Source organism: Ambystoma mexicanum, chromosome 1p, assembly GCF_040938575.1.
Source record: "Ambystoma mexicanum isolate Mex_15411 chromosome 1p, UKY_AmexF1_1, whole genome shotgun sequence".
Lineage (NCBI taxonomy): Eukaryota > Metazoa > Chordata > Amphibia > Caudata > Ambystomatidae > Ambystoma > Ambystoma mexicanum.
The window spans coordinates 165,493,966-165,521,227 of NC_090921.1; the positions used below are offsets into that span (position 1 = coordinate 165,493,966).

General features: G+C 47.5%; 1 protein-coding gene across 4 annotated transcripts in view; it reads right to left on the minus strand.

Annotated features, from left to right (window-relative positions):
• GIGYF1 (GRB10 interacting GYF protein 1) overlaps positions 1-27,262 on the minus strand; it is a 1,784,248-nt gene that overhangs the window by 936,151 nt on the left and 820,835 nt on the right. For all 4 annotated transcript variants that reach the window (XM_069645982.1, XM_069645992.1, XM_069646001.1 and 1 more), the window contains one exon: positions 9,097-9,245. In XM_069645982.1, coding sequence (XP_069502083.1) covers positions 9,097-9,245 — 149 coding nt within the window. The remainder of the gene's footprint in view (positions 1-9,096; positions 9,246-27,262) is intronic.

The window sequence follows — 27,262 nt, forward strand, 5'->3', positions numbered from 1 at the left end:
GATGACCGTCTTCATTGGATGGCGTAACAGTGGCATCAGCGAGGGGCGTTTTGGGCCCTTTGTCTTCTGTCAGTATACAATCTCGCTGTGCCGTTGACGGAGCCGTGGTCGAAGATTCCTTAGTCGATGACGGCCTCGTCAATGGCGGTTCCGTGGATGGTAGCTTGCCCTTATCCGTCGACGAGTGCTTTGTGGACAAGTGATAAGCTTCCTTCGTCGACAATTGCTTCATGGATGACAAACTCGCCGACGAGGACTTAGTCGTGGACTATGGTTTTTCGCGTGGTGGTCGTCAAGGGTTTCGTCGACGGCTTGGTGGACGACGGCCTCTATCCTTACTGCCGCTCGTAGACGGCTTCTCCGTGGAAGACTGCCTCCCCCAACCACCCCTGTTTTTTTTTAAAACTCCTCCTTACCTTTGGAGAGTTTTGCCGCAGAATGCTTCATCTTATGGCTTGTTGAGTCCAGGGGAGGTAGCAAAGGTATAATTTCCAGCTTCTGGGAGTGGGAGAGAAGTCCTTCCCACTTAAGAGGCCCTTCTTTTAGAAGTTTGCCTCTCGGATGATTTGCTGGAGTGAACAGACGCTGTCTTGGCAGATTCCTCATCAGAAGAAAGTCCTCTGGCTTCCAAATGCAGAAGATGTCTTCTATGTCTGTCTTGAAGGGTCTTAGTGGAAAAAGACCTGCAAATGTGACATTTCTGGATGGTCATAATGGACTATGTACATGCATTTCTATGTAGCAATATATGTATATTAAAACAAATTTAATAATTATTTTTTTCACTGAGGATTCCCAGTCTGATGACAGGGAATATTCAAGCATCTGAATCTATGAAAGACCCAATGCTGGAGAAATGTCCAACATAACTCTTAGGACAGCCTGGTTCTTGTGTATGGTGAAAATCCTTGAGTCGAAGTCCATACCCCGCTGGGAGGCTGGGACTTCTTCCGCTGCCTGGCTCTCTACGAGCGATCAAATTTCCACCAACAGAGTTGCTGTCCCAATCTGTGGTAGCGGAGGTGAGAGGAGAGGGAGGAACCGGTAGGCGGTACCCCGTGGACACTACTGAAAGGATCCAGGGATTCGCAAACTTTGCGTGCCAATTTTGTGCATGGAAGCCCAGCCTGCTCACCTCCCCCACCAGAGACACGTGGACCCGGAGGAGAGTGTCATGCCTTTTTTCCCCTCTGAGGCTGAGGAGGAGGACTGAAAAAAAGCCCTTAATCCCCACCTTACGCTGTTTGCGGCGGTGCTGATTCAGAGCAGTCTGGCTACCTGGATCGGCATTCTTGGAAGCCCCGGAAACCGCAAACGGCCCGACCCTTGTCGGAACGCTGGTGCATTTGACTGTACGTCTTGGGAATGGACTTCCTGAGGATGGATAAGGATTTTGCAGTCTGGGAACTATTTTTTCTTATCCAGTTCCTCAACGGTGGTGGAATGAAAGAGGTTGTTACCCTCAAATGGACGGTCCAATATGCCCTCCTGGACGTCCGGGTTGTACTTGGAAGCCCACAGCCAAGAAGTCTTCATGTCCGTGGTGATGCAGATGGCCCGGCTTGAGGTGTCAATATGCGCCACTGTGGACTCAATGTCGTCTTGAGCCACCATCTTTTCTTCTGCCAGCCCCGCCCTGAAGCGAGCCTGACTGCGCGAGAGAAGTTCCAGAAGGAAGTCAGCTATTTCCTTCCAAAGCCTCTGGTTAATGGCTGTGAGCATGGCATCCGCATCAGACTGGCTAAGGTGAAGCGAGGCGTTGGAATAGAACTTCTTTCCATATGCCTCCAAGATCTTCTCTTCCTTGCCTAGCAGAGCCAAGTAAACGAGGAGGCCGAGGAAGACTGAGGCTTTGAGTATATGGAAGCTGCTGCAATCGGAGGTGAGTGGCAGAGGGTGTGCCTACAAGAGTCTATCCCTGTCCAACTGCCTGTACTTGGTTTCGAGGCACCTTTTGGTGGGACACAGAATGGGGTTTCAGCCATCCTTTTTGGCCAAGGCAACAACATACTTCTGCATCGGAATCCCCGGGACGCGGAGTAAGGACTTCGACCAGGACCCCCGCCTCAGGTTGTTCAACCTTGGGTTGTGGAAGCTCAAAGCATTCAGCCAAACCTGCAAGTCTATCATGGAAGGCCTTGGCTGACAAGGGGGTGTCATGGTACTCCTCATCGGTGTCTGTTGGGGAGAATTCTCAGAAATGTGCTAGTTCCCTCCACCTAGAGACCCCCAGCAATTTTGCTGGATTTTGAGGACTTGATTTTTTTTAACCTGGAGAGAGTGAGATGCTTATTACCCACCCTCTCAAGTATTTTAATGTGATTTTTTAACACACTGTTTCTTTTGGTTGTGGAGTCTGAAACTCTATAGGCATCATCTTTTACATTGTGTCACACAGCACCTTCAGTGCAGTGGTACAGTGAAGTTTTCAGATTTCCCAAGGTTTAAATACCTTCTCTGGGATATACTATTGGTTTCCAGAGCAGTAAATTGAAATTTACTTTACTTACATTTGTAACTTTCTAGACCCAGCACACACTATCTTACCATAGGATGCTGGAGGGGTTACTTATTATCCCATTTGTCTAGCATGTAACATGTTTATGTTATCCTTCTGTCACTGAATGGCTGGTGGCAGTGTTTTACTTTTAAACTACTGTGGTGTGCATTTACTGAGGGCTCTGTTCGCAACTGCAGGAAAGCACCCAAAGGAGCAATTTTTGTCAAAATGGTCCCGGTCTTTTTTCAGCATTTCTTTATGGAAAGGTCCTTCTTGAGATTTACTCTGCGCGCCAAACCAGGTTTGGTCCCTTTGTTCGCTTTGCCTTTGGCGGGATTCACGAGTGAAGCCTGCCTCTGGATCCAGGGTGTCTGGGGTGGGCAGGAAGTGAGGGAGGTGCTCAAAACTCCCTGAGCTTAGTCTCTTAGGAGACCCAAATGCACTCTGCAGTGATTGGCCGGCTGACTGTCCGGCAAGGATAGCCACCCTGCTGGGTGACTGACAGCTAACCTGGAATGAATGGGAGAGAACTGAATAAAAGAGAAGGCTTTTGGCTTGTAAGGCCAAGTCGACCACTGGACGAAGAAACAGAAGAAGAACTTGAAAAGGACACCTGCTGCTACTCCTGAACCGTTGGTTTGCCCGGTGAAGCCCTGCTGCTGTGCTGAAACTCCAAATTTGTATCGACCGAGAAGCCGCTGCAAGGACAACTTCTGCCCTTGAGTTAAGGGACCAATCAACTCAAAAGTATGGCAACTGGACATTCTCTCGGAGCTGGATGACTTTCTACAGAGCTGCTGCTGGAAACCGAAACGCCACGGAGAGGAACAACAAATTGTGTGTGTTGCTTTTTAGATGGCCAAGAGCTCCAGAAAGCATGAGTGATCGAACATGAGCCCCCTCAACAGAGTGTGGTACCCCAGAAGCAAGGAAAGTCCATCTCAACAGTCAGGAACCACAGTGTTGCTATTTGCGGTAGACACGAGGAGCTGAAACACTGAACAGCCGCTTGTTTCAAGATTGCCGGTTGCGAGCGGTGACCGTCCGATTGCAGTGCAGGTGTCCCCAGAAGTCCTCCCTCTTGTCCCCACGACTGAGGCCCAGGAACAGTGAGATCTGCAGACCTGCTCAGGAACAGAAGTCACATGCTGCACTTTTTCTTCAATACAAAAGGTACTGTAAAAATCTGAGATTGTTAGGCAGAATTGCAGGCAGTACCCTTAGTTCTGGTACAAATGGAGAAGTCTTCGTAAAAGTTTTTAGCAGTAGTTCAGATGGTAAAGAAAGATATGCTGGGTCACAAGTTGATTAGGCCTGTGAGTTGGGAAAGTTTCACGAACTTCAACCGCGAGAGTTAGGATCTCTCAACCGGATGGCACAGTACCTTAAAGTGGAGCAAAAAGATGCAGTTGAAGACGTTGGTTGCTGGCAGGTCCTGAAGGTCTCGCTGTTCCTGAGCCTTAGTCGTGAGCACAAGAGGGAGGACGTCGGGGGAATCCTGCACTGCATCGTCGTCGGATGAAACTAAATGGTGTCACTTCAGCTCAAGTAGCTGTGGCTTCCAAACACAAATTGGTGTCCTTCCCCCTGGTTAACTTTAACCAGCTACGAGAATGATATTCAGGCATTTGCCGAGTTGATTGGTCCCACCAACTCAAAGGAAGAAGCCGTCCTTGAAGGCGCTTCTCTGTCGATTGGAGATCTGGCAATTCGGGGTTGCAGCAGGTCTTCACCGGGCAAACCAACGGTCCAGTGGTTGCAGCAGTCCTCTTCCAGCTCATCTTCGGTTCTTTCGTTCCAGTGGTCGACTCTGCCTTCCAGTCCTAAAGACTTGCCTTTTAAACAGTTTTCTCCTATTCATTCCAGCCTAGCAGTTACTCACCCAACAGGGTGGTTGTCCATGCCGGACAGTCAGGCAGCCAATCACCACAGAGTGCATTTCTGTCTCCTAGGATACCAAGCACAGGGAGTTTCAGGCACCTCCCTCACTTCCTGCCCATCCCAGACACTCAGGCGCCATGGGCGGACTTCAGTCCTGAAGCCTGCCAAAGGCATCGAACAAAGGGACCAAACCTGGTTTGGCGCGCAGAGTTTGTCAGGTTTTCACTTTATGTACCTCACATTTGCAGGGGTCCTAGGATATTCGGGCGTTTCAGACATTTCTGGAGAACTAGAAGAGGAGGTTTGGTTAAGTATTAGATTAACTCTGGTTTGAGTGTAGTAATTTCATTTTAAAGTTTGTTCATCTTCCCTTAACTAATTTTCACTTAGAAAGATGAAATTCTCCCAAGCCAAGATGGTGGAACACTTTTCCCGCAGTGATTGGTTTAGATTACAGAAGTCAGCATTGTGTTGTCATTTGGAATGTTCATTATAGTTCGAAACTGTCTTTCATTAAAGTTTCTACCGGAGTAGGTCATGTTTAGTTAAGCTCCAGTAAATAAAGTATTAGTTTTCATGTTAAAAGTTGTAGACTACTAAATATTTAGCTTTCACCTTTTTAAGTAAATACCCAGTCATAGTTTTTAAACAGCAGCTGAAGAAAGAAAATACTCAAGAGATTCTATTTGCAGTGCAGCTGAGTATCCTGTTTTCAAGAAAAAGACTAAGCTAAGTGAATTTGGACTTCCAGTGATTATTTAGTAAAGGATACAAGAAATTCATTTTTATCAACTAAGTTTTTGGAACTGTAATTTTGAACTGTACATTTTGTAAATTGATATTTTTTTAACTTCAATTTCTTGCGTATTTTTATTAATAATCATTAATAGGGCGTGCGGTTCTGGTTCGCCGTGTTACTAACTTCTTTAACATTTCTTTATTACTATTTTGTAAATCTATACGGGCGCGAGACGCGAGTTTCAAGCAGCGCGTATCTTGCAGTTTGTTTATGCGCGTGCTATTAGAGAAAAGAACCCTTCAGCATTGTGCGTGCGTCATGGCCATTTTGGTATACGTAGTGCGTGCGTCGTGGCGGCCATCTTGGATTACATAGATTTTTGTTTTTTCCATAACATTTATTACGAGAGACTCTGAAGTAAAAAGAAGTTAATTTTGAGGGTACTTTTCCTCCGATTTTTGTTATTTCGGAAAGCAGATCAGAATATTAAGCTTCAGATGCAGCGCCAGGTATTTAAACCAGAAGAACTTTATTCTAAGTTTATTTTCTAAGTTTTCAAAAGACCTTTTGAATAGCAGTAAATCTTTTTGGAAATGTATTTAAGGACAATCATTTCGTGTGCTAAGGAAGAGTTTAAAAGTGAAAAGACTTTAAGAAGTTCTTTTGGATTTCAACACTACAATATTGGTGAAGAAAAGCATTTACAGTGGTCAACAGTCCATTTTCAAAGATACAAAGAATCAGCCTAATGACTACCAAGCTTAGGCTACAGGTAACTAGATTAGTATTTTTTTCAGAAAAGTTAAGTCATGTGAAGAGACTTAGAATATATATTTAAAAAGATTGCCTTTGTTCTCTACTGTTATACACCAAAGACATTCCATTGAAGACAGACAGAAGTGCAGCAGTAGGAGTTCCTGAATTATTGTTTTCTCCATTCCCCTTCGTTTTGCCGGTCCAATAGTTTTATGGAATCAGGATTGTTGGGCTGGCAGGCTTAGGGGGTCTGGAGGACCAGCTTCACTCCTCCAGGATCCTTCAGCTTCAGTTTTCTGAGTGCCTGACAGAGTTAAACACCAGAAGGACCTTTCCACAAAGAAACAGTGAAAAAAAGATGACTGAGTCGGTTTTTACAGAGAGGTTTTGGGCGCCATATTGAAAAACATGGTGGCCCTGATTTTTAGCTACCAGTGTTCGCAGTCGGGAAACATCATGGTAGTTGGTTATAAAACCACTACCACCTGCCATTTCAATAGGAAAGGGTAGCTTCTGAGAGCTACAAGAGTGTTTAGACACAGGGGATACTAAGTAACCCCTCCAGAACTCTATAGGAAGATAGTTTGCGCTGGGTCTATGAATTTAAAAAGACTACTAAAGTCAATTTAACTTTACATTATCTGGGGAACAGTAGTTCATCCCAGAGAAGGTACTTAAACCGTGGGGAGTCCAAAGGACACTCCTGTGCCACTGCACTAAAAGTGCTGTGCGACAACAATAAAAAGATGCCTATGGGGTTATCTAAAACTCCATAACCAAAGAACACTAGAGTAAAACACATCAAAATACCTGAGAGAGGGGGCAAAAGGCTCACACATTCTCCAGGTAAAATACAAGTCCTCAAAATCCAGCAAAGTTGATGGGGGACGCTAAGGTGAAAGGAAATCAGCACATTTCTGAGAATTCTCCCTAACAGAGAGAACTTACCGCTTGCTGTAGAGTTGCTTGCATCTTCTACTACTCACAACAGCTTGTGACCCTACATTGATTCTTCTTTTTCTTCAAAGACTTCTTCCTTGGCTGCAAAGAAGTGCTTCAGCTCATATAGACTTTGGCTTAGCCTGTTCCACTGAATGACTGGGGGACATGAAAGTATTTGCCTGCTTAAGAATATGTGTGGTCTCTTGTATGTTCTAATAACATGTTCCTTTGACTTACTCCTAAATGATTCAAAATACAACAGTGATATATTAATGTCCCCAGTACCCTAGCTATTGAAGTCACCTGAGGGTGTAGGTTGTGTATGTGGGCCATCCCAAAAGGGTACTCGCTGATCTAGTGATATTAAGAGTGAGTATTTTGTGAATATATTTGAGTGTTACTGTTATATTGCTCCCTTTGGAAGAAGGCTTACTCTGACTGATGAATTAATAATTGTTTATGCAAGAAACCTTGTGTGTAAGAGTTTATTTGAATACTTGTCACTGTGAATCTCAGTTCAACTCCCCTACAGCTCACATTGACCCTTCTTGAGATAAGCCTGGCTGCTCTATCACGCTACTAACCTGTGTAGCACAGACTTATACCAAAGGTTGGGTTCCTATTACAAGGAGGTCTCTTGCCTAACAGTGTCCACCAGGGTGTCTGACTGGCGCCGGTGGAGGAGTGTTGGGAGCCGTAGGCTGCAGTGTGGGCAGTGTGCAACCGCCTGAACTGTAGGAGGCAGGGTTGTCAGGCTTCAAAGGACCTGGCGTGGGCTGCTGTGGCTGCACAGGGGCCTGAGGTACCGGAGACATAGGAGGAATGACTATGGGTGCTGGAGGAGGGACTGGAGGTAGCATGTCCCTGATCACGTCCCAAAGGATGGAGCCCACCTGGGGGACCTCATCAGCGTGAGGAACTTCTATAAAATAAAAAAAAAACAATTAACTAAAAACTGGTCCTCAAAGGCTGGTGGGGTGGCAGGTGGCATTGACAGAGTAGCTGGTGGCTTCTGGGGCATGTGCGTACTCTGCCTAGCTAGTTGCAGAGGGTATCTGCCCTGTGACGTAGAAGGATAAATGGTAGACCACGTACCTGGTGAAGAACAGTCCCACCTGGACACTATCCCCTGCCTACGCCCCAAACGGGGTTGTGTCAGACGAGCGACCATCTTGTTGAGCTGCATGCCACATGCCTGCATCGTGGTGCCTGGGCCTTTCCACAAACATGGCAAAAAAAGACGACCGGGGACCATTTTGTCAAAGATGGCTCTGCAGCATTTTGAAAAAGATGGCTCCCGCGGTTTGCTTTGCCGGAGCTGTGGACGCTGTGGTAAATGCAAACCATGGCAGTGTAAAACAAAATCACTGCCACCAGCCATTCTGTGAGGAAAGGGTAACAAAAATGTTACATGAGCATCTAGACATAGGGGATACTAAGTAACCCCTCCAGCACTCTATAGTAAGATATTGTGTGCTAGGTCTAGCAAGTTACAATGTTAAGTAACGTCAATTTCACTTTACTGCTCTGGGAAACAGTTTATCCCACAAAAGGTATTTAAACCTTGGGAAATCTGAAAGACTTCCCTGTACCACTGCACTGAAGATGCTGTGTGAAACAATGTAAAAGATGCCTATGGAGTTTACAGAGGTAAAATGCACATTAAAATGCATGAGTGTGTGTAGGAAAAAGGGTCTCACTCTCTCCAGGTAAAAAAAAACAAGTCCGCAAAATACAGCAAAGTTGCTGGAGGCCTCTAAGGTGTAGGGAATTAGCACATTTCTGAGAATTAACCCTAACAATACCTGTTTGTCTAAGTGTGCTCCTTGACCATTGCACTGTGTGCTCATTGTGGACCCCTTACAAGCTGACACTTGGTCTAGACCACTTGCATTGCTACCTTGAACAGGTTTGGCTCCAGCTCCTAGAGCTGTCCCTGCCACAATATAGGTTGTCCTTCTGTGCATCTGTCGACCAGACCAGAGTATAGAAAAACAGTTCTAACATCTTTTAAGATCAGATATTTGCACGCTTGCACAGTTTTGAATGGCACTAACTTTGCACAATTCTGTGCATTTATGTATTTTATCCCGAGTTGTATATGGAAATTGCATTATTGAAAGTTTGTTATATATTTTTAAGGTTGATTGACTTGTTTAACCAATAAACAATTAAAATAATACCCGTTTTCAAATAAAGAATGTCCATTCACAAACTGCCTTAAACATTGTGCTGCAGAAGGCTTTACATATTAAAAGGAAAATGCACTACCTCTTACCTGCTGTAGATGCTTCATACCATCATCATCCTCAGGGTCCCCAACAGAGAATTCAGTAGCAGCAGCTGTTGTGGTGGAGGAAGGAGAGGATGACCGGTTGGAGAGTGCACCCGGACTTAGCTGATCCGGTTGGCTAAAGTTTCCCAGTTCTGCCCAGAAAAGAAAATGGCTATTACCAATACAAAAGCATTTGGACAGCTACATTCCTGTAAATACATCTTTGTAGTTAATTCACAGCTATACATGAACAGCACACACTACAAAAATGAATAGCAAATACATCAACAGGTGATAGAAAAGTAGGAGCTATTTTGTTGTATTAGCTATTCAAATGTATGCATTTTAATCCATATATCTCCTTTCCACCCTGCTCCTGAGATATCATAGCTCGGACTGGATAATGCTTAACAAACATTAAAGGAATTAAGGCACTTCTTTGCAGGGTACTGAGCAGGCGTCTGGAATGAATGTTTCTTCCACTCCAGGGTCACCACTCCTTCACAGAACTGCTGAAGATCTTCAGCAAGACTGGGATCCACCGGGACAGCTGCAGAAGCTGGTAGCCAGTCCTCATTCCGAATGGTCTCCGGTTTCTTCGCAGGTCTCACCGCTGGATAGAAGTCTTGGCTCCTTCAGGTTTCTCCAGGATCTCTGAGGAATGGGTGCAGGGGTGGTCTTCTTATCCTAAAAGTCAGGTCAGAGCAGCTGCCCTCACTAGCCAATAACAGGACTAGCGCGCGCACACACACACACACACACACACACACACACACACACACACCCACCCCCCAGCAGTGGTCCAATCTGGACGACTGGCGGGAACACTCATGCATATGACACAATGAGGACTAGACTGTCCCAGCCCACATCCTGCCAGCAAACACACACAGCCCTGCAGTAGCCCACCAAAAGCTTCTGCTTTCCCAGGCACTGGAAGTACCTATAAGTATGATCCTGGCCTCACCAGCCAGGAAGAAGGGTAAAGCACAAGATGGCAAAAGGACAAGCGAAAAGATCTCAAGGCACGGCCCCGTTTGAAGAGTAGCCACAGTTATAAGCTAACCGCAGTAAGGCTAAAATGAAATGTCCCAAAAAAGTCACTGCTGCCTTCAGCTTGTGCTTTTAGAATACCTAGAGCAACCAAAAATCCTCAGGGTATTAGTCTTGGGCAAAACAAAAAGTGACCCCATTGTACTGCAATGTAAGCTGCATTGTACAATTATCAAAAGTTACCACAAGTTATACAAAAGTAACTAAACGTAGTAAGACAGCAACACAACTAAGGGAAACCATGTTTCCCAGTACTGACAGCCTGAATGACATGCCAGTTTCCCCCATAACATAAGAGCAAAAGCCAGTGCAGTGAAGCTTAAGGCGTCACTGCACTGCCAAAAGAGCAAGTCAGTATTAAAAATAAAAGCAAACAGTTTGGGGGTTCCATAAATATGGAAGGAAAGGTGCAGTAAAGACATCTTTCCTAGCAATGGCAAAACATACATTCAAGTTAAGTAAGAACATTTCCAACTGTTCACTCTGAGTTGTAGTTACCAACCAACTTATTTACAAGTAAGTACACTTTTAAACACTTGTTCTCTTTTCTAGACAACAGGCCCAATCCTTAGAAAGTCTTTCCCTTATTCTTAGAGCAAGAGTGTTCTCAGTGGAAGAAGGGGCGCATTAGATCCAACAGACAGTCCAGTAATGCACAGAAGTAGCAAAAGTCAGAGATCCTAAGAAAGACTGTTCAAACAAGTAAGTATTTCACTTTAAAGTTAGTTGAGGATCCAGGGACTTTCGAGAAGACACCCTCTGAGTATTCCAGCAGTGGGACTGGCTGAACTGGGTGAGAGTGCTCTCAATCACAAGAACAAACCAAAGCTTTACAGAAATCACAAAGGCTTTAGTTAAGTAAACAACCCAGCCAACACAGTACCTTCGCACGTTGGAAGAGGGTCAGCAGGAAGACTTCAAGATCTGCGGCCAAAAACCCAGTTGTTGAATTCCTTTATCATGAAGACAGAAAATGGGACACTGGAAGGACTTTTGCAGCAGGGATCAAGAGGAAGGTTCTAGGCAAGAAGATCCTCACATGGTTTAATCAGCACAGAACAAGAGGTTGCAAACAGGGACATTACAGCCTTGATTCATGCCTCTAGAGGCGCAGCAGAATGCCGCCAACTTTTCAGCAAGACGCGGAATACCATGCACTGCACAATGACCCGCTGTCCCAGGGTTTTAGGGTATTGCAGCCTGCAAGGTCGAAGCACGACGTGCGATGGCTCAAAATTCAGGTCTTCTTGAGTCAAAGGGATTTTACCACTCTCTGGGTCTGGGCCATCCTTTCTGGGATCACCAGGTCGATTGGAAGCGTTACAGCAGGCTCTGGTTTCACAGCAGGCTCTCCCATTGCTGGAAATCTCTACGGTCTTCGCTTCTTAATCTTATTCTTCAGTTTCAGCTCCAGTGGTCGACTACCTCTTCAGCTTCCAGGATCAGACTTTTATGCAGGAACCCAGCCAACCAAACAGCCATGCAACACTCAAACTTGGGGTGTTGGCACTCTTTTCAGGACAGCCAGCCTCCCAGTTAGAACTGGATTCTCACATTCAGGGTGAAGACAAAGGGCTGCAGTGTTTTGGACTCTTTCCTCGCTTCCTGACTTCACAAACATACTGGTGCCTTTGCGGGATTGACCAAGGTCTCCCGCCAAACCTAAAATTGACAAAAGATTTTCCAACGCTGGAAGTCAGGGGGAAAAAAAAAACAAGAAAGGACAAGGAACACAAATGGAGAGAAAAAAAAAAAAGGTCATTTTGGTAAAACGAGCACCAATGCAATGGGTGCCTTTACCGCTTTACCAGGGCTGTGGAAGCAGCTCACGGTAAAGGTGCAGCGAATTAGTAAAAAGGCTCACTGCCACCAGCCATTAAAAGGTAAGCTTGCCCCATTAACAGAAATGTTACAGTTAAAATGAGAAAGGATTTACATTGCATCTCCCTTCAGCACTCCCCATAAGGTGGGGGGTGCTGGTCTCACTTAAATAAAGTTTACAGAGCATAAAATATCCTTTCCATCCTTGGAAACTAGTTCCCCCAAGGATAGCCAAAGAAAGCTAAAAGGGGAAGTCCCAAGGCCCCCCCACATTAACAATAGGCAGTATGTGCAAACAGTTGTCAAAGAGGATAATATTAAAAAGACACTGGAGAGTCTTAAAAATGACACCCCTACAAAGAGTAAAAGACTCTGTGGAAAAAGGGTCCCACTCACTGAGGTGTAGGGAAAATAATCCACCAGTAAAGCAAAAAAGGTCTGGGTTGACACAGGTCACGAAGATTCATCATTGCTATGAAAATCTTACACAACAGGTCACAAAACGGATCTTGTCAGGCCCAAATGTGAACAGCCGAGCAACCCGTCAGTCTCTGCTGGCTCGTCCAAGTGTCGTGGAATGCACCAACTGGGTCATGGCCGCCAGCATTGAAGCAGTAGGCTTGGCAAAGATGCAAGCATGTTAAGCATGAACACTTGCATTCCTCCTGTGTAGACCATTGGGTGGGGAAAGGTACCTATGAAGCTTGATCCTGAGGAGAATCCTTGCAGTAGAGACTCCTCTTCGAGGAGGAAGAATAATGGCGCTTGAAAGGACAACCTGTAGACCGGGACCTCCTGCAGTAGTACTTTTCCTTTTATGACCTTGAGGACCAGGCACCGTTCTTTGGGGTGGCGATCTGTTAGGGAGATTTATCAGTTGTATGCTTAACACCCTCTTCTAGTGAGACTCCCAGCACTTTTTTCAGGACCTCTGAATTGTTCCGTTTCTATCCTGAATGAGAGGAGCCTTTTTCCCCCTCATTCATTCTTATTTGCTGTGACTTTTAGAACTCCGTTCTCTGTGTTTTATGTGAAGAATCCAGCAGATCCCTCACTCTCCTCGCAGGTGGTCAGGAAAAGGAACATTTTATTTACCTTTAATTATTGTTCACAAGCATGGGTCTGGCATGGATGCACATGCTCATGAATAATCCCCGCCATCAAGCTGGGAATCATCGGTAAAAAAAACAAACTAGTTAAATTTCATTTACAAAATGTATTTCTGCTCTAAACCAATCACTGTCGCCCGAGTCATATTGCCCCTAACCAATGACAGTCCTCTTCCCTAAGCCACTCCTCTGGCAGCCAACTTCAGATTTGGTAAGCACGCAAGGTGGCAGTATGACCAGGAAGAGCCGCAGAAGGGTAGGAGGGAGGGTTCGCATGTCAGACCTATGCTGGATAACAATAGTTAACCTTCGGCATGAAGGAGGGGTGCGTCCATAGCACCACCTTCGATTCGTGGAACGTCAAATATGTTTGCAGGATAGGCCCTGGATCTCACCCACCCTCTGGGCAGAGGTGCCGGCCACAAGGGAAGACAGTTTTCCACAAGAGGAACATGAGAGGGGCCTGATGCAAAGGCTCGAAGGGGACCCCCATAAGCCTCGTCAGCACCATGTTGAGTTACTACGCCGGGGCAGGAGCCTGCAACAGCAGGAAAGATCCAAACAGTCCTTCGAGGAACTCAGAACTCTTGGACGAGACGGTGGGACCAAAGCGAAGATCTTCCTGGAGACCGGGTGTAGCAGGAGATAGCCGCCAGATAGACATCTTACTACTTGTCTATTCTTTGAGACTCACACCTTGAGAGTGGCGTGTGCCCTTCTCATCTTGGCCAAGGACAAGTATGGAAGAATCCGAAGGCTGTGACCCTTAGAGGGGTTATCTTCTGCGATCGGCACCATGTTGCGAAACACTTCCACTACTGACCGTAGCACTTAAGAGGTGACGCTGCTCTGGCCTTGGCAAGGACTTCCCTGCAGTCCGCTGGCATCTTGTATCCTCCAAACTCTAGGGCTGCAGGAGCCAAGCCCTCAGGTTCAACAATCCTGGGTCCTGATGCAGGATTGTGCAAGTTTCTCTGGTGAGCAGATCCACGAACACCGAAAGCTAGTCCTGAGCCGACGCAGACAGGCTGAGAAGGTCCGGGTACTAAATCTGCATCCGCCATGCCGGGGCGATTATCATCCTGCCTCAGCACTGTTTGAGTTGATTGATGACTCGACGCAGGAGAGGGAACCGCGGGAACGCGTACAATAACAGGGCTTACCATGGGCAAATGCCCCCCATGCTCTCCGGTTGGTGGAACCTGCTGGCAAACTTCTGGCATTTGGAATTTGCCACCGTCATAAACATATCAATCTGGGCCTGCCCCACTTGATGAAGATGCAGTCCATGCGGTCCTGCCGAAGTTCCCACTCCCTCAGCAGGGAGTTGCGTTCCTGCCACGAGTCAGCAAAGGTGTTCTTGACTTCCGCCAGGTGAAAGGGGATGAAGAACATCTCTTGTCCGACGGCCCAGTGCCACAAGTCCGGCGCCTCTTTGTAGAGTGCTGGGGATCGAATGCCATCCTGCTTCCTGATGTCGCACATCGTGGTGGTGTTGTCCGTAAAGATCCTCACCACTTTGCCCTTCTGAGACGGAAGGAATGACTTGAGGGCCCAGAAAACTGCCCGCAGCTGCTCCATGATATTGATGTGAAGATCCTTCTCCGCCTGCCACAGGCCTCTGGCGTGCCGATGTCTGGTGTGGCCTCCCCCAGCCATCCAGGGAAGCATCAGTGGTGAATGTCTTCTGGTACGGGGGGCTTTGGAACCCTGTGCCCCGGGCGACCTTGGAGTGAACACCCTACCATTGTATCACCCGACAGAACTTCTCATGGAGCAGGATCTTATCTGCGAAGCTTCACGACACCTGAACCCAGCGAGCGTCCTGAACGCCTGAAGAGGTTGCATTATTAACCTGCAGAGCCGGATAAGGTAGATGCAAGAGGACATCATGCCGAGAAGTGACTTGATGGACCGCACCGTGGCGGTCTTCAGTGACAACAGTCGTTGCCTTCTCTCCAGAATGGCCGCTACCCTCCTCCGAGGACAACGCTAGGCACGAGACTGTATCGAGTGAGGGTCCAAGGAACATCGCGTTCTCCGATGGTGTCAAGCAGGACTTTGGATAACCGATGGAGAATCCCAATAAATCAGCAGCTGGACGGTCGTCTGTTCCCTGTGCGTCCAATGGCCAAATCTCACCAACTTGCCCGAATTAGCCAGTCCAGGTGAGGGTACACATGATCCCTCAAACGCAGATGGGCCGCCACCAGTGCCAGGCACTTTGAGAACACCCTGGGGTTTGACTACAGACCGAAGAGGAGGGTCTTGAACTGGTAGGGCCGTCCCTGCACCAGGAAGCGTAGGAATATTAGGCGATTCTTGTAAATAGGGACGTAGAAGAAGGCGTCCTCCAGGTGCAGCGAGGTCAAGAAGTCTGCGCCCTCCAGTTTGCTGCGCATGTGCTGCAACCTGACCATCCTGAAATTTTGGGACCTTAGGTACTCGAGACGTCACAGGTCCAGAATGGGCCTCCAGCCTCCGGTTTTCTTTTTGACTAAAAAGTATCTGGAGAAGACTACGGAGCCCCAGAGTCGTTGTGGAACCAGCTCTATCATCACTTTATTCGCAGCATGGCCCGTACCTCCTCCAAGTGTTGAGAGATGTGCTGCTCCTGCCAGGCCACCGGAGGGATCTGCGGACACCTGTGCTGAAACTCCAGGGTATGTCCGAGGGCGAGAACGTCCAGCACCCATCTGTCTGTGGAGATAATCTTCCAATAGCTAAATACCCCGTCAACCAGCCTCCCACCGGGGTGCATGTCTGGTGGCCCGACGCTCAGGCTGAGTCAGTCCTGCTTCGGGGCGTCTTATCTTGAGGGCAGCGGGCTGACCACCTCCATCGTAGTACTTGGAACGGCCTCCTGATTCGTGGACCTGGAGGGCTCGCTGTACAAGGAGAAACCCTTAGTCGGTCCACTTGACTTGAAGAGCAGTGTTGCTGGAGCATGCCCAAGGCACAGGCAGAGACTGTGTTGATGGCCTGCAGGGATTAGTCGACAGCCTTCCCAAAAAGGTTCTCTCTCAGTTGAACAGCATGTCCAGTACCCTCGCCCTGACCACCTGGCGGAAATTCGTGGCCTTCAGCCAGCCTTGACGTCAGAGGTAGACACCTTTTCCCATATGCTGGAAACCTGTGTCCAGTGCCACCGTGATGGCATGGACCATAGCCAGCTCTTCCTCCTTGAAGAGGGTTATGGCCTCCACCCTCTTGTCGGGGAGGAACTACAGAATCGGGCCCATCTCGTACCACAGCTCCCTGTCGCACCTGGCCACGATTGCCAGCGCGTTAGCTGCCTTGCTGGTTGATGCCGCAGTGTAGATAACCTTCCTTCCGATCTGTCTGGAGGGACCGAGGACGAGGATGAAGGGATTGACTACCTTTTCCTCGCAGTCACCGTCACCACTGAATCCGGCGATGGTTGCGACCGTAGGCACTTGGGTGCAGACTTCAGCACCCGGTACTATTTCTCAAGCCTATCCAGTTTGGCCGGGCAATGCAGGGGTGCTTAAGAGGGCCAGTCCCTCCCACACGTCGTCCAGCAGGGGCACCGCCATGATGGTCTTCTGTTTGGCCTTGCACCTCTGGTATAGGAAACCCTCCTTCCTGGTCTCCTCGGATGTACACTGAAAAAGATTGTAAGCTTTGTTGGCCATGGAATGGAACAACCCCACCACATCCGATGGGGACGCTCTCAGCTGCAAAGATCTGCCCGCTTTGATATAGTCGTCAGTCGTCGATGTGGCCATGTACATCCCCGTATCTTGGTCCACTGGGAGGGAGGTGGGTGGGGGGGATGGGGCTGAAACAGGGGCATCGGATGATGCTTCCTCCTCTTAGTCAAAGAATGGTGGGGGGGGCTACAGGACCCGGGATTTGCGACACCAAAGTGTGCAGGATAGATAGGATGTTCAGGGATATATCCCTCGCCAGAACCGTTATCTGAGTGCTACGCCCCACGCTGTCGCCGCTGGCTTCCTCCCCCACATCCTCGTGGACTGTGTGTAGGGACTCCAGGTCCTCAAGAAACTTCTATGGCCTGGGGCACTGCCTGGGACTTCCTCGTCCACCCCACTTTTTGGACCCTGTAGGGTCGGAACTGGGCTCGGAGACGGCACCCTCTTCTCCAGCGTGCCAGCCGGCTTTGCCACATTCACAGTCGAGGCTTCCCGCCTTGCAGGCAGGGACACCTTGGGTGCAGTAGGGGAGACCGTCACAGGGTCAGCCCCTTTCACCTTAATGAGAGCGGCCACTACCAGCTCAATCGTCAGTGATTACTTCTGTGCCGCCCGGGCCTTCTTGGGCAAATCGGCTGCCTTTTCCTCAGCGCTAGGCTTCTCAGGCTTCCCCCGCAGCTTAGCCGGGTTGGGTGATTTCCTTTTTGAGGAGCTCGAACGCTGGCTGGCTATGCAGGCGGGTGCTGTTAAGTGCGCCTTACACATCGCAGGACCGGCTTGAGCAGCGAACCCGATGGAACCGGACTTGCGATGCTTGGCCTCGGCTTGGTCCCCCCACGGATGGGGCACCTTCAAAGGACTTAGCCCGTTACTCAGACCGGCCATTCCTGGCTGAGGCATGATCCGGCACAGGGCAGAGGCCTTGGCGTTTAGACACACCGCCAGTCTACTGTGTCAAACCTTCATTTTCTTGGAGAACCGAGGCAGATCTCGTACTCTTCCTTGTGGTCTGGGTTAAGACAGAGGCACTGGAGGGTTTTGTCCTCTACAAACACGTTCCGTAGCCGCATCTGGTGCAGGGCCCGAAAAGGGACCTTCCTTCCTCCTTCTCAGTCATGGCCACAGGTGCAGAGTAGGCCTGATGACCTTTTGGAAGCTTCGAAGAAACCTAGACGATCCTTGAGGAGCGCTTCAAATTCACCAAAAAATGGATCCCCGCTGGCAGCCGATGGAGAAAGGAGCACACAGGCTCTTTTTAGACAAAAATAGCAACTTTTTCCATTGAAAAACGAAAAAGTGGCTAGCAGAGCAAAACTCGAGGACTCCCAAAACTAAAACATGTCGTAAAAATCTTAAGATGGCTGCCGGAGGAGGATCTTAGGGAGAGGAATGTCATTGGCTGGGGGCAGTATGACCCAGAAGACAGTGGTTGGTTCAGAGGAGTAATACAGTTTGTAAGTGAAAGTAAAACCTTTTTCTTTTACCAAGGATTCCCGGCCTGACGATAGGTAATAGTCATGAGCATGTGAATCTATGCTGGAGAATGCAGACGCTAGCTGATCCCAACCCTGGGGGTGGTGTACTGCGGGAGGATCTGGGTAATGAGGAGTTTCCATGAGATGAGAGCGCATATTCTTTCTCAGAAAGGAAGATACGTAACACTGCCAAAAAAGGTATGGTTTATTGTCATATTAAATGTCTCTCAACCTCAAAAATCTAAGGATGTGAACCCTCAGGTTGAAACCTCAAAGCATACTATACCAAAAGAAAGACCCTTTTGGGAGACTGAAGACTCATGGGAGATTCTCCCGTAGTGTCCTCCAGCAAACCATACAACATTGGTGACGTCCAGTATAATGGGCTCATTGGACTATTGCAATGGTATTTGTCTGGGACAGACAAGAAAGTGATAAACACTTAGCAAACCTTTATTCGAATGCTATCCAATTAAAGATGGTTTAGTGAGATTTAATTATACTATTGTGTTTTAAAATAAAGTTAGAGGTTCAGAGGAGAAAGACAACCTTGACACCTAGGTTGTACAATGTAAGAGAACAAAGAAAAAGTTCCCAATTAGGGAACTCACGTCCTCTGCACACTATTCTGTGTCTGGAAAAACCAGACCAATAACTTGCATTTGTTTTTAGTGGTTATACATTCAGGTATTCAATGTTATGGAACATCCACACTGTCTCATGTGGTATTTTTATTAAAGTCGAAATTCAAAATAACAATTCAATCAGTATTTTGTAACAACCATTCTTCTTTTTATTCATGGTGATGATGCCAAGAGGGCCCAACGCGTTTCGAGTGATGCTCACTCTTCATCAGGGGCATGTGTAATTCTATAGAGGAAGTATATATAACATAACGTTAGGAATGAACATTCTTGTAAACGCAATTTTGGACAGACATGTCTAACTCAAACATTTTTGTATAAATCCGGTTCCAGCCTCAGTGTACTGTTATTAGCTCCATGCGTCTTTATAAAAGTAAAACAAGATCTTGGGAGGACATTCATGACCAATAGTGCTCATATATCCAACTTTCCTTATATTTTTGAACTTTAGCAAAATTAGTTTTGAACTGAACTTTAATCTGTAAATATTTCATTTGGGTTTTGGATTTAAAGTCTTTTTTTAATTGAATTCCAAGTCTTCAAAATATTTGTTTGCATGTATTTTTACTTAATACAATTAACAGGGCGTGCAGAGCTTATTCGCCGCGTTGCTAATTTTGCTATGGGCGCAAGACGCGAGTTTACAGTTAGCGCGCACAGAGTCAGAGTATTTTTTGACCGAGCGCACGGTTAGAGTAAAGGACCCTACGAGGTTGTGCGTGGTGGCCATTTTTGATTTTCATTTGACATCGTTTTTCTCCGTTGCGTTTCAATCAAGAGACATTGGAGCTTAAGGACATTCTCTGTTGAAGGTGTTTTTTCCCCATGTCTTAATTTGAAGACTGCCTAATCAGATTTATTCATCCTCAAAAACTTTACCAGGTATTTTAAAAAGGAAAAGAATATTCTGAGATAAAACGTTACAAAGACAAAGATTAGCATAATAGTAAATCTTTTTCTGGGAATTTATTTAAGGACTAGTTTCGTGGTGATGAAGGAAACGAATTGAAGAAGAAGAGCATTTGGATTTCTACATTTCAAATCTTTATGGTAAAAATCTTTTACAATAGTCTACAGTCAACTATAAAGACACAAGGAAAAAGCCTAATGGCAATCAAGCTTAGGCAACAGGTAACAAGACTAGTGTTGTTTTAGAAAGTGCTAGTTAAGTTTAGAGAGTTAGAAAAAGTATTTAAAAGATTGCCTTTTCATTTTAGGATCTCTACTGAAAACACAAGAGACATTCCAGTGAAGACAGACTGAAGTGCCAGCAGTAGAAGTTCCTGTATTTATGTGTTTCTCCATTCCCCTTTCCCCTTGGGTTTGCCTGACCAATAGTTTTATAGTTCCAGGATTGTTGGGCTGGCAGGCTTAGGGGGTCTGGAGGGCAAGCTTCACTCCTGCAGGATCCTACAGCTTAAGTTCTTGACGAAACCATCCTCCTCTGTAAAAGTTAAAACCCACAGCCCCTTTGTTAAAAATATGAATTAAATAAAATCTACCATTACAAAGAATCAAGAAGTAGAAAAACAAAACTCTTAAAACAAACTAAATTTCCCAGAATCCTAGAGGGACCGAGAAGAGGAAGAGAGCTGAAGAGGCATGTAGATGTAGTCCGACAATTGGGCCTAGTAGCCATTGCAGGGAGAAGGCAATTGAAGGTAATGGCTCACACATGCAGCCTATTGACAAACCTGTGAGGCATAAAAGGGTCCAACAGGAAAGCAGGAGGGAGAGAAGGAGCTGGACCAGGAGTTTGAAGGCTGGCAATAGCAGAAGCAGAGGATAAGCACGAGGCTGGCAAGTCACAAGGAAGTGGAAGCACAGAAAGGACACCGGAAAGTGGAGACAGCAGGTATCACCTTCCGGTTCTGAGAGGGTCCTGTGTTCCCAAAACCTGTATTGCGGGGTGGTGCAGAGGAAGACACGCTGGAAGTGACATTTTTTCCCATGTGAGCTTAACAGTTGTGAATGCAGAGCTGTCACCATGCAAGAACCCAAAGGATAGAAGTCGAAGGCACAACAAGGGTCTAGGGAGAAAAAGGAACTCCCAATTAAGGTGGCCCGACCGGAGACACCCGTGTTGGAGAAGGGTGGGGGTTTCAAGTTAGCCAGAAGTAGTAGCAGTGGTTGCGGAAGTGAGGGAGCCAGAGCAACCTGCAACTACAGTGTCCCTGAAGCCACTCAGTGAAGCATGTTAAGGAGAATTCTCATTTATGTGCTAATTCTCTTCAACCTTAGAGACCCCCAGCTGTTGAGTATGACAAACTCCATAGGCATCTACTTTTTGTATGGTGATGCACAGCACCTTCAGTGCAGTGTCCCAGAGAAATCCTTTAGATTTCTCATAAGGTTTAAATACCTTTTCTTGGGTGAACTAACGTTCCCAAGAACACTAAGAGAAATTGACTTTACTTAACTTTTCTCTTTGTATGTCCGGCACACACCATCTTATGTGGAGTGCTGGGGGATACCTAGTAGGCCCTTATCCTACATTCTCATCCCTCACTGCTTTAAAATGGCTGGTGGCCTGGTTTAATTATTCCTACCATTGTGCTTTTCTACCGCAGGCTGAAGCCTCAGCTTCAGTACAGCACCCATGGGTGACCATTTCGTCAAAATGGCCCTGGTCTTTTTTTTGCATCATTTTGTGCTTGTGAGGGCTTTCTTGGGTTTCACTGTGAGAGTCATGGCAGATTTGAGCCCTTCGTTTGTTTTGACTTTGGCGGGTTTCAGCCCTGAAACCCGCATCTGGCTCCAGTGTATCTGGAAAGGTAGGATGTGAGGGAGGTTCTCGAAACTCCCCTGTCCTTGCTCTGTAGGAATGCCTTAATGCAACCAGTCCTGATACCACCCTAGGCTGTGCATGACTGGGAGAAACTTACTTAAATGGGGAGGGTTCTGGGACTAGAGGCAGAGTCGACAACTTGGAGAAAGACCCGACGAAGAAACCATGAACAAAGCTTGCAACATCCTCCTGGACCTTTGCATTACCCAGTGATACCCTGCTGCTGTGCTGAAACTCTTTTTTCAATCTGACAGAAGCTCCAGAAGGGACAACTTCTCCCCTTGGGTTAGTGGGACCAACTAACCCAGAGACGAACTCCACTGGACCATCTTGCTCAGACTGGCTATACTTATTTATTGTTGCAAGAAACGAGTGTCAGGGGTTGAGTAATCCGTAGTCAAGTGAAACGTCTGAATTCCGGCTAGAAGCTCCAGCAGTCTCCTAAGGAACCTCCAGAAGCAGGACTACCAGATCTCGAGTCCCCTCACCAGAGTGCAGGACCCAAGGAGTGAAGGAAGCCCAACTGGTATCCGAGATCCTGGTTGCTACTGGTAACCGAGATCCGTAACGGTGCTGTTTGCTAAGCACTGAAACCGCGAAGTGCTGCTGAACCGAAAAGAGACCGTAGCTGCAGATGACCTCCCAAGTATTGCTGCACGAGCCCTCCAGACATCCTCCCTCTTGTCCCCACGACTGAGGCTCAGGAACACAGGGTCTGCACCACTGTAGCAAGACAGAATCCAGCTGGGCCACTCTTCCGCAAACCAGAGGTACCGTTTAGGCTTGCGGTACTTACCTCATTGTCTTTCGGCTGTACTTTTCTCAGTTGGGAATTGCAGTGGCTAACCTTTAGAGTTGATTATAACTCTCTTAAGCTTAACAGCGTATGACCCTACAAGTGATTTTCTACAAACTCTCTCACTTATTGCAAAGTGCCTAAGCTCCATAGACTGTTCTAATTGCCTTTGGCTGTCCTGGCTCCCTGAAGACTCTTCTAGTCCATCGACTTTGATATTGTTTGTCACTCATAGGCAGTAGCTTGTTGTGAACTGTTACTGCTGGGAAAGGCGTCTAGACTTCATTGGAAGATTTAATTTGAGAATCTGTTTAACCTATTCCTTCCTTAAACCTTTCCTTTATGCAACCTCGGATTCTGCAAAGTATAACTAGTGATATATAAATGCCATTACTGTCCTTGTGATTGAAGTCACCTCAGGGTGTAGGAATTGAGTATGAAGCATATCCAAAGATTATCCACTAATGTGTCTTGTTTCTAAAAAGTATATGCATATTGTTGCACGAATTGCCTTTTTAAAGAATGCTCCTTTAAAAATGGATGTTAATTAAAAAAATGACATGCATTGCTTACCGTAATAGCATTTCTGATGATCGTATCTGCTTAGATTCACATGCTGCGCATATGGTTCGACACCCAGTGGTAACTGCAGAGAATTGCATCTTGTCTTTCGGGGACCGAAAGGGGACGTTGGCATAGGCGTGTCTGTAACACTATCCCTATCGTGACGTGTAGTGTACCCAAAATCCCTCACGCGCCGAGGTACCTCAGATTATATTTTTTCTGCCATGAGGGAGCGCAAGGCTACTGTGAGTGAGTACATAAAGAATAGAGAAGTAGTAAGATGTCTATGTTCTTTCCACCCCGAGCGGGGAGGTAGGGAGGGTGCATGTGAATCTAAGCAGATTCAATCATCAGAAATGCTATTACAGTAAGTAATGCACGTCTTCTGATGCTTGTTCATCTGCTTAGAATCACATGCTGTGCATAGACTAGCGAGCAGTAGCCAGAGTTGAAGGTGGGTTGTGAGAAGGTAGAGGAAAGATGTCTTAGTACTGCTTGTCCCACCTGAGAATCAGACCTACAATGAGTGTCTAGACAATAGTGTTTTGTAAAAGGTGTGTACAGAAATCCAGGTTGCCACTTTGCAAATGGACTCAAGGGTAATATTTGCAATGAATGCTATGGATGCCCTAGTGCCTCGAGTAGAATGTGCTCTAGGCTTGAAGGGCAGTTCTCTCTTAGCAAGAGTGTAACAGTGTGATACATTTGACAATTCACCTTGAGATAGCCGATTTACAGACAGGATTCCCTTCTCTACCATCTGCCACTGAAACGAAAAATTGGTTCGTTTTCCTCGGTGATTTCATTTTTTCCCAGTAGAACATGACTGCCCTGCGCACATATAGTGTGTGTAGGCTTCTTTCGGCCATGCTAGTGGGATTCAGGAAAAAAGTAGGTAGTTCAATCGATTGGTTCACATGAAACTTCGAGATGAATTTAGGCGCAAATCTGGAGATGAGGCAGAACTACCTCATCTCTTTGGACTGTAACAAAGGAGTCTAGAACTGAAAGTGCCTGTAGTTCACTAACCCTTCTAATAGAAGTGATAGCCACTAGGAAGGCCTTTTTATAAGTCAGGTCTTTTAGACTTGCTTTATGCATTGGCTCAAAGTGAGCGCCATGAGCCTGGTCAAAACCACATTTAGGTCCCACCCAGGAGCTGGGAGAGAAATGGAAGGATAAATCCTCTTAAACCCTTCCATAAAGGCCTTAATCACGGTATCTTACACCACGACACCTTTTGTTGTGATGTGGTGTAGGCTGAGAGAGCAGTCAGATGAACCTTTAAAGAACTGAAGTCCAACCCAGTGTAACAGATAGGTTAGGTACAGCACAATGTGTTTGGGTGAGCAAACGATGGGATTGACACCCTTGGAATTACACCAGATGACAAAACATTTCCATTTACTGGCATAGCAATAAAGTGTGTTAGATTTTCTAGCTTCCCCGAGTATGTCCATGCACCTCTGTGGGAGCTGTAGGTGTCCAAACGAGTTTGTGGGCATGGGTGTAGGGTCTGGGGGGCGTGGCCAGCGCGCATGTAGTGAGGTCGGCTTCCCGAGGAGCTCCTGCCCCTGATCCTGGAAAATAAGCAATTGCGGCAGAATATTAAGGCTCTGGAGCTGAAATTCGACTGAGCCACAGAAGAACTTGTTCGACACACTCGACCAAATTGGCGACGAAAATTGTGGCTGGCAACACCAAAAACGAAGCATTTGAAAATCCTCCCTGCGGCATCCAACATGGCGGCCACACCAAGCGGCCCATAGAGGAGAGACCCACTCAGCGTTGCAGGACCGAAGCGAGGACTACAGACCCCTGCAGACTGTCACAGCAGCTTGCCTCCGCCACTAACTAGGAAGGCACCCCTTTGGGCTTCTGCTGAACCGTCCCGCGGCGAGGGAAAGGGAGGACTCGTGCCGCGGTCTGACGCGGCGGAGGGCGGGAGGATCCAGGGGCCGTAGACGAAGCAGCAGCGCAACGCACATCGAGCCACTGACCACCGTCCCCGCCAGCCCTTCCAGACGGGACATCGGCTCCCCGAAGCAACTCACCTGGGTGAGACTGAAGGACCGCGTCTGAAACCCGTGAGCCCCTCTGGGATCCGCACACGGAAGGTGTCCCCCAGATCATGATACGCCCGGGATCAGCCCTGAGCGGCCAAGAACACACGCGCAGGTCGAGACGGCGACCACAGAGCACACACACCTAAGAACTCGTACCAGGCAACACCAGCGGGACGACCCGACCCAAAACGAAGTAAGTGGCTACCCCTTACATAAAAGCTTATTGTCCCACTTCAACACCCTTTGGACAGGGACAGCTAGCCCACTGCGCAATAGCCAGTGCCTTGGGTGCAGCTAAAGATTACAACAAAGCTCTGCCTAACCACCACACACGATCAGCCAAGGATAAGGCGGACCGAAGTGGGACCCAATCTCATAGGCCCCCAGCAGCGGGCACCCCACATAAACTAAGGCCGCTGACCGCAAATAGTTGCAGCCAACACCACGCTCCACGAAAGCTGGTACCCTCGCGTGGTACAATGTCTCCTCCCAAAAACAGGTCGAGAGCCGTCACGATGGATTCGTTCACTACAGCCCGCCCAAGGCAACAGACCCCACAGGAAGAGAACAACAAGGCTGAGTCACCAACCCCAGCGATGGACCCTCGGGACTCTCAGATCCTCCTGGCGATAGCAGAACTGAGAACATCTGTTGAAGATATGAGAGGGGAAATAAAATCAGACATGCAACTAATAAGGCAAGATGCCCAGAACCTGGCCGAAAGAGTCACTAATACGGAGGCTACCCTACAGGAAACTACAGAGACCACGCAGGAGCTAAAGGCGAAAGTCAGAGAGCTAGAAATGCCAGTTGCCCGATTAGAAGCACGCTCCGAAGATGCGGAAGGCCGGGCCAGACGAAATAACGTCTGAATTTTGGGAATCCCGGAAGGCATGGAGGGCTCGGACCCCACAGAGTTCATAGAAATACTGCTGTTACAGGAAATTGGCGCAGGCAATCTCACCCAAGGGTTCTCTGTGGAGCGAGCCCATAGATCCCTCCAAAAGCGACCACCCCCCGGATCTTGCCCGAGACCGATGATTTCGAAAATACTAAACTTCCGGGACCGAGAGACGATACTGAGGTTCTCGAGAGAGAGGGGGGGGTGAGATCAAAAGAAACAACGCGTCAATAGTCATGTACCCCGAATATCCCTGCCCACCTGAAAGCACTGGGTGCCAAGATGGTGCAGTTCAGAGACGGCTTTTTTTCTGTGGGGTGGCGATTTCAACTGCGTCCACGGCTCAGAGTTGGACAGATCCCGGCCTTCATCGAATGGCCCCTCCACTGCCACCATGTCCCTAGCCACCCTGATCAAGGAACTAGACCTGACAGATGTATGGCGGGAACTACACCCAGACGAGAGAGCCTACTCTTACTACTCTTCCCCCCATAAACTCCATACGAGGCTAGATTATTTTTTCATAAGTAAGGAGCATTTGCCTCAAATAGGGGAAGCGCAGTATTTAGGGAGGACTATCTCCGACCATTCCCCACTTCTGTTGGACTGGCACCATAACAGTCCCAGACCACCCATCCCCATGTGGAGGATGCCTGCTGAGGCCTTGAAAGACCTGGCCTTCAGGGAGGAAATGCTAGAATCCTTAGAGAACTACATAACAGAAAATTCTGGTAGTGTCAAACACATTAGTACGGTATGGGATGCCTTGAAAGTAGTCACGCGGGGCGAAGTTATTGCTAAAGCAGGGGGTATCAGGAAAAAGCTGAGAGCCGAACTTGACCAGAAAGAAAATGCGATCCAAAAGCTAGAAGCCACCTCAGTAGATGCCCCAAAGAGGGAGGACGACCTTAGGACTCTCAGAAAGGACTGCTCTGTCGCATGGAACAGACTAGCCAAATTTGATTTTAGCGCCAGAAAGGACAGAACACATGCAGAAGCCGATAAACCTGGCCGGTTACTGGCCTGGCTTTGTAAACGAGAACACCCCAAACACATAACCACAATACTACGGGACGAACACGGCACAGAGCACAGAACCCAGCAGAGCATCAACGACACCTTTAAACACTACTATGCACAACTATACTCCCACACAGACAAAATCCCCCCAAGAACAAATTACAGACACACTAGAAGAAATAGGTCTACCCAAGCTATCGCTAGCACAATCTGACACTCTGGACTCTGACATCACACCGGAAGACATAATAGAAG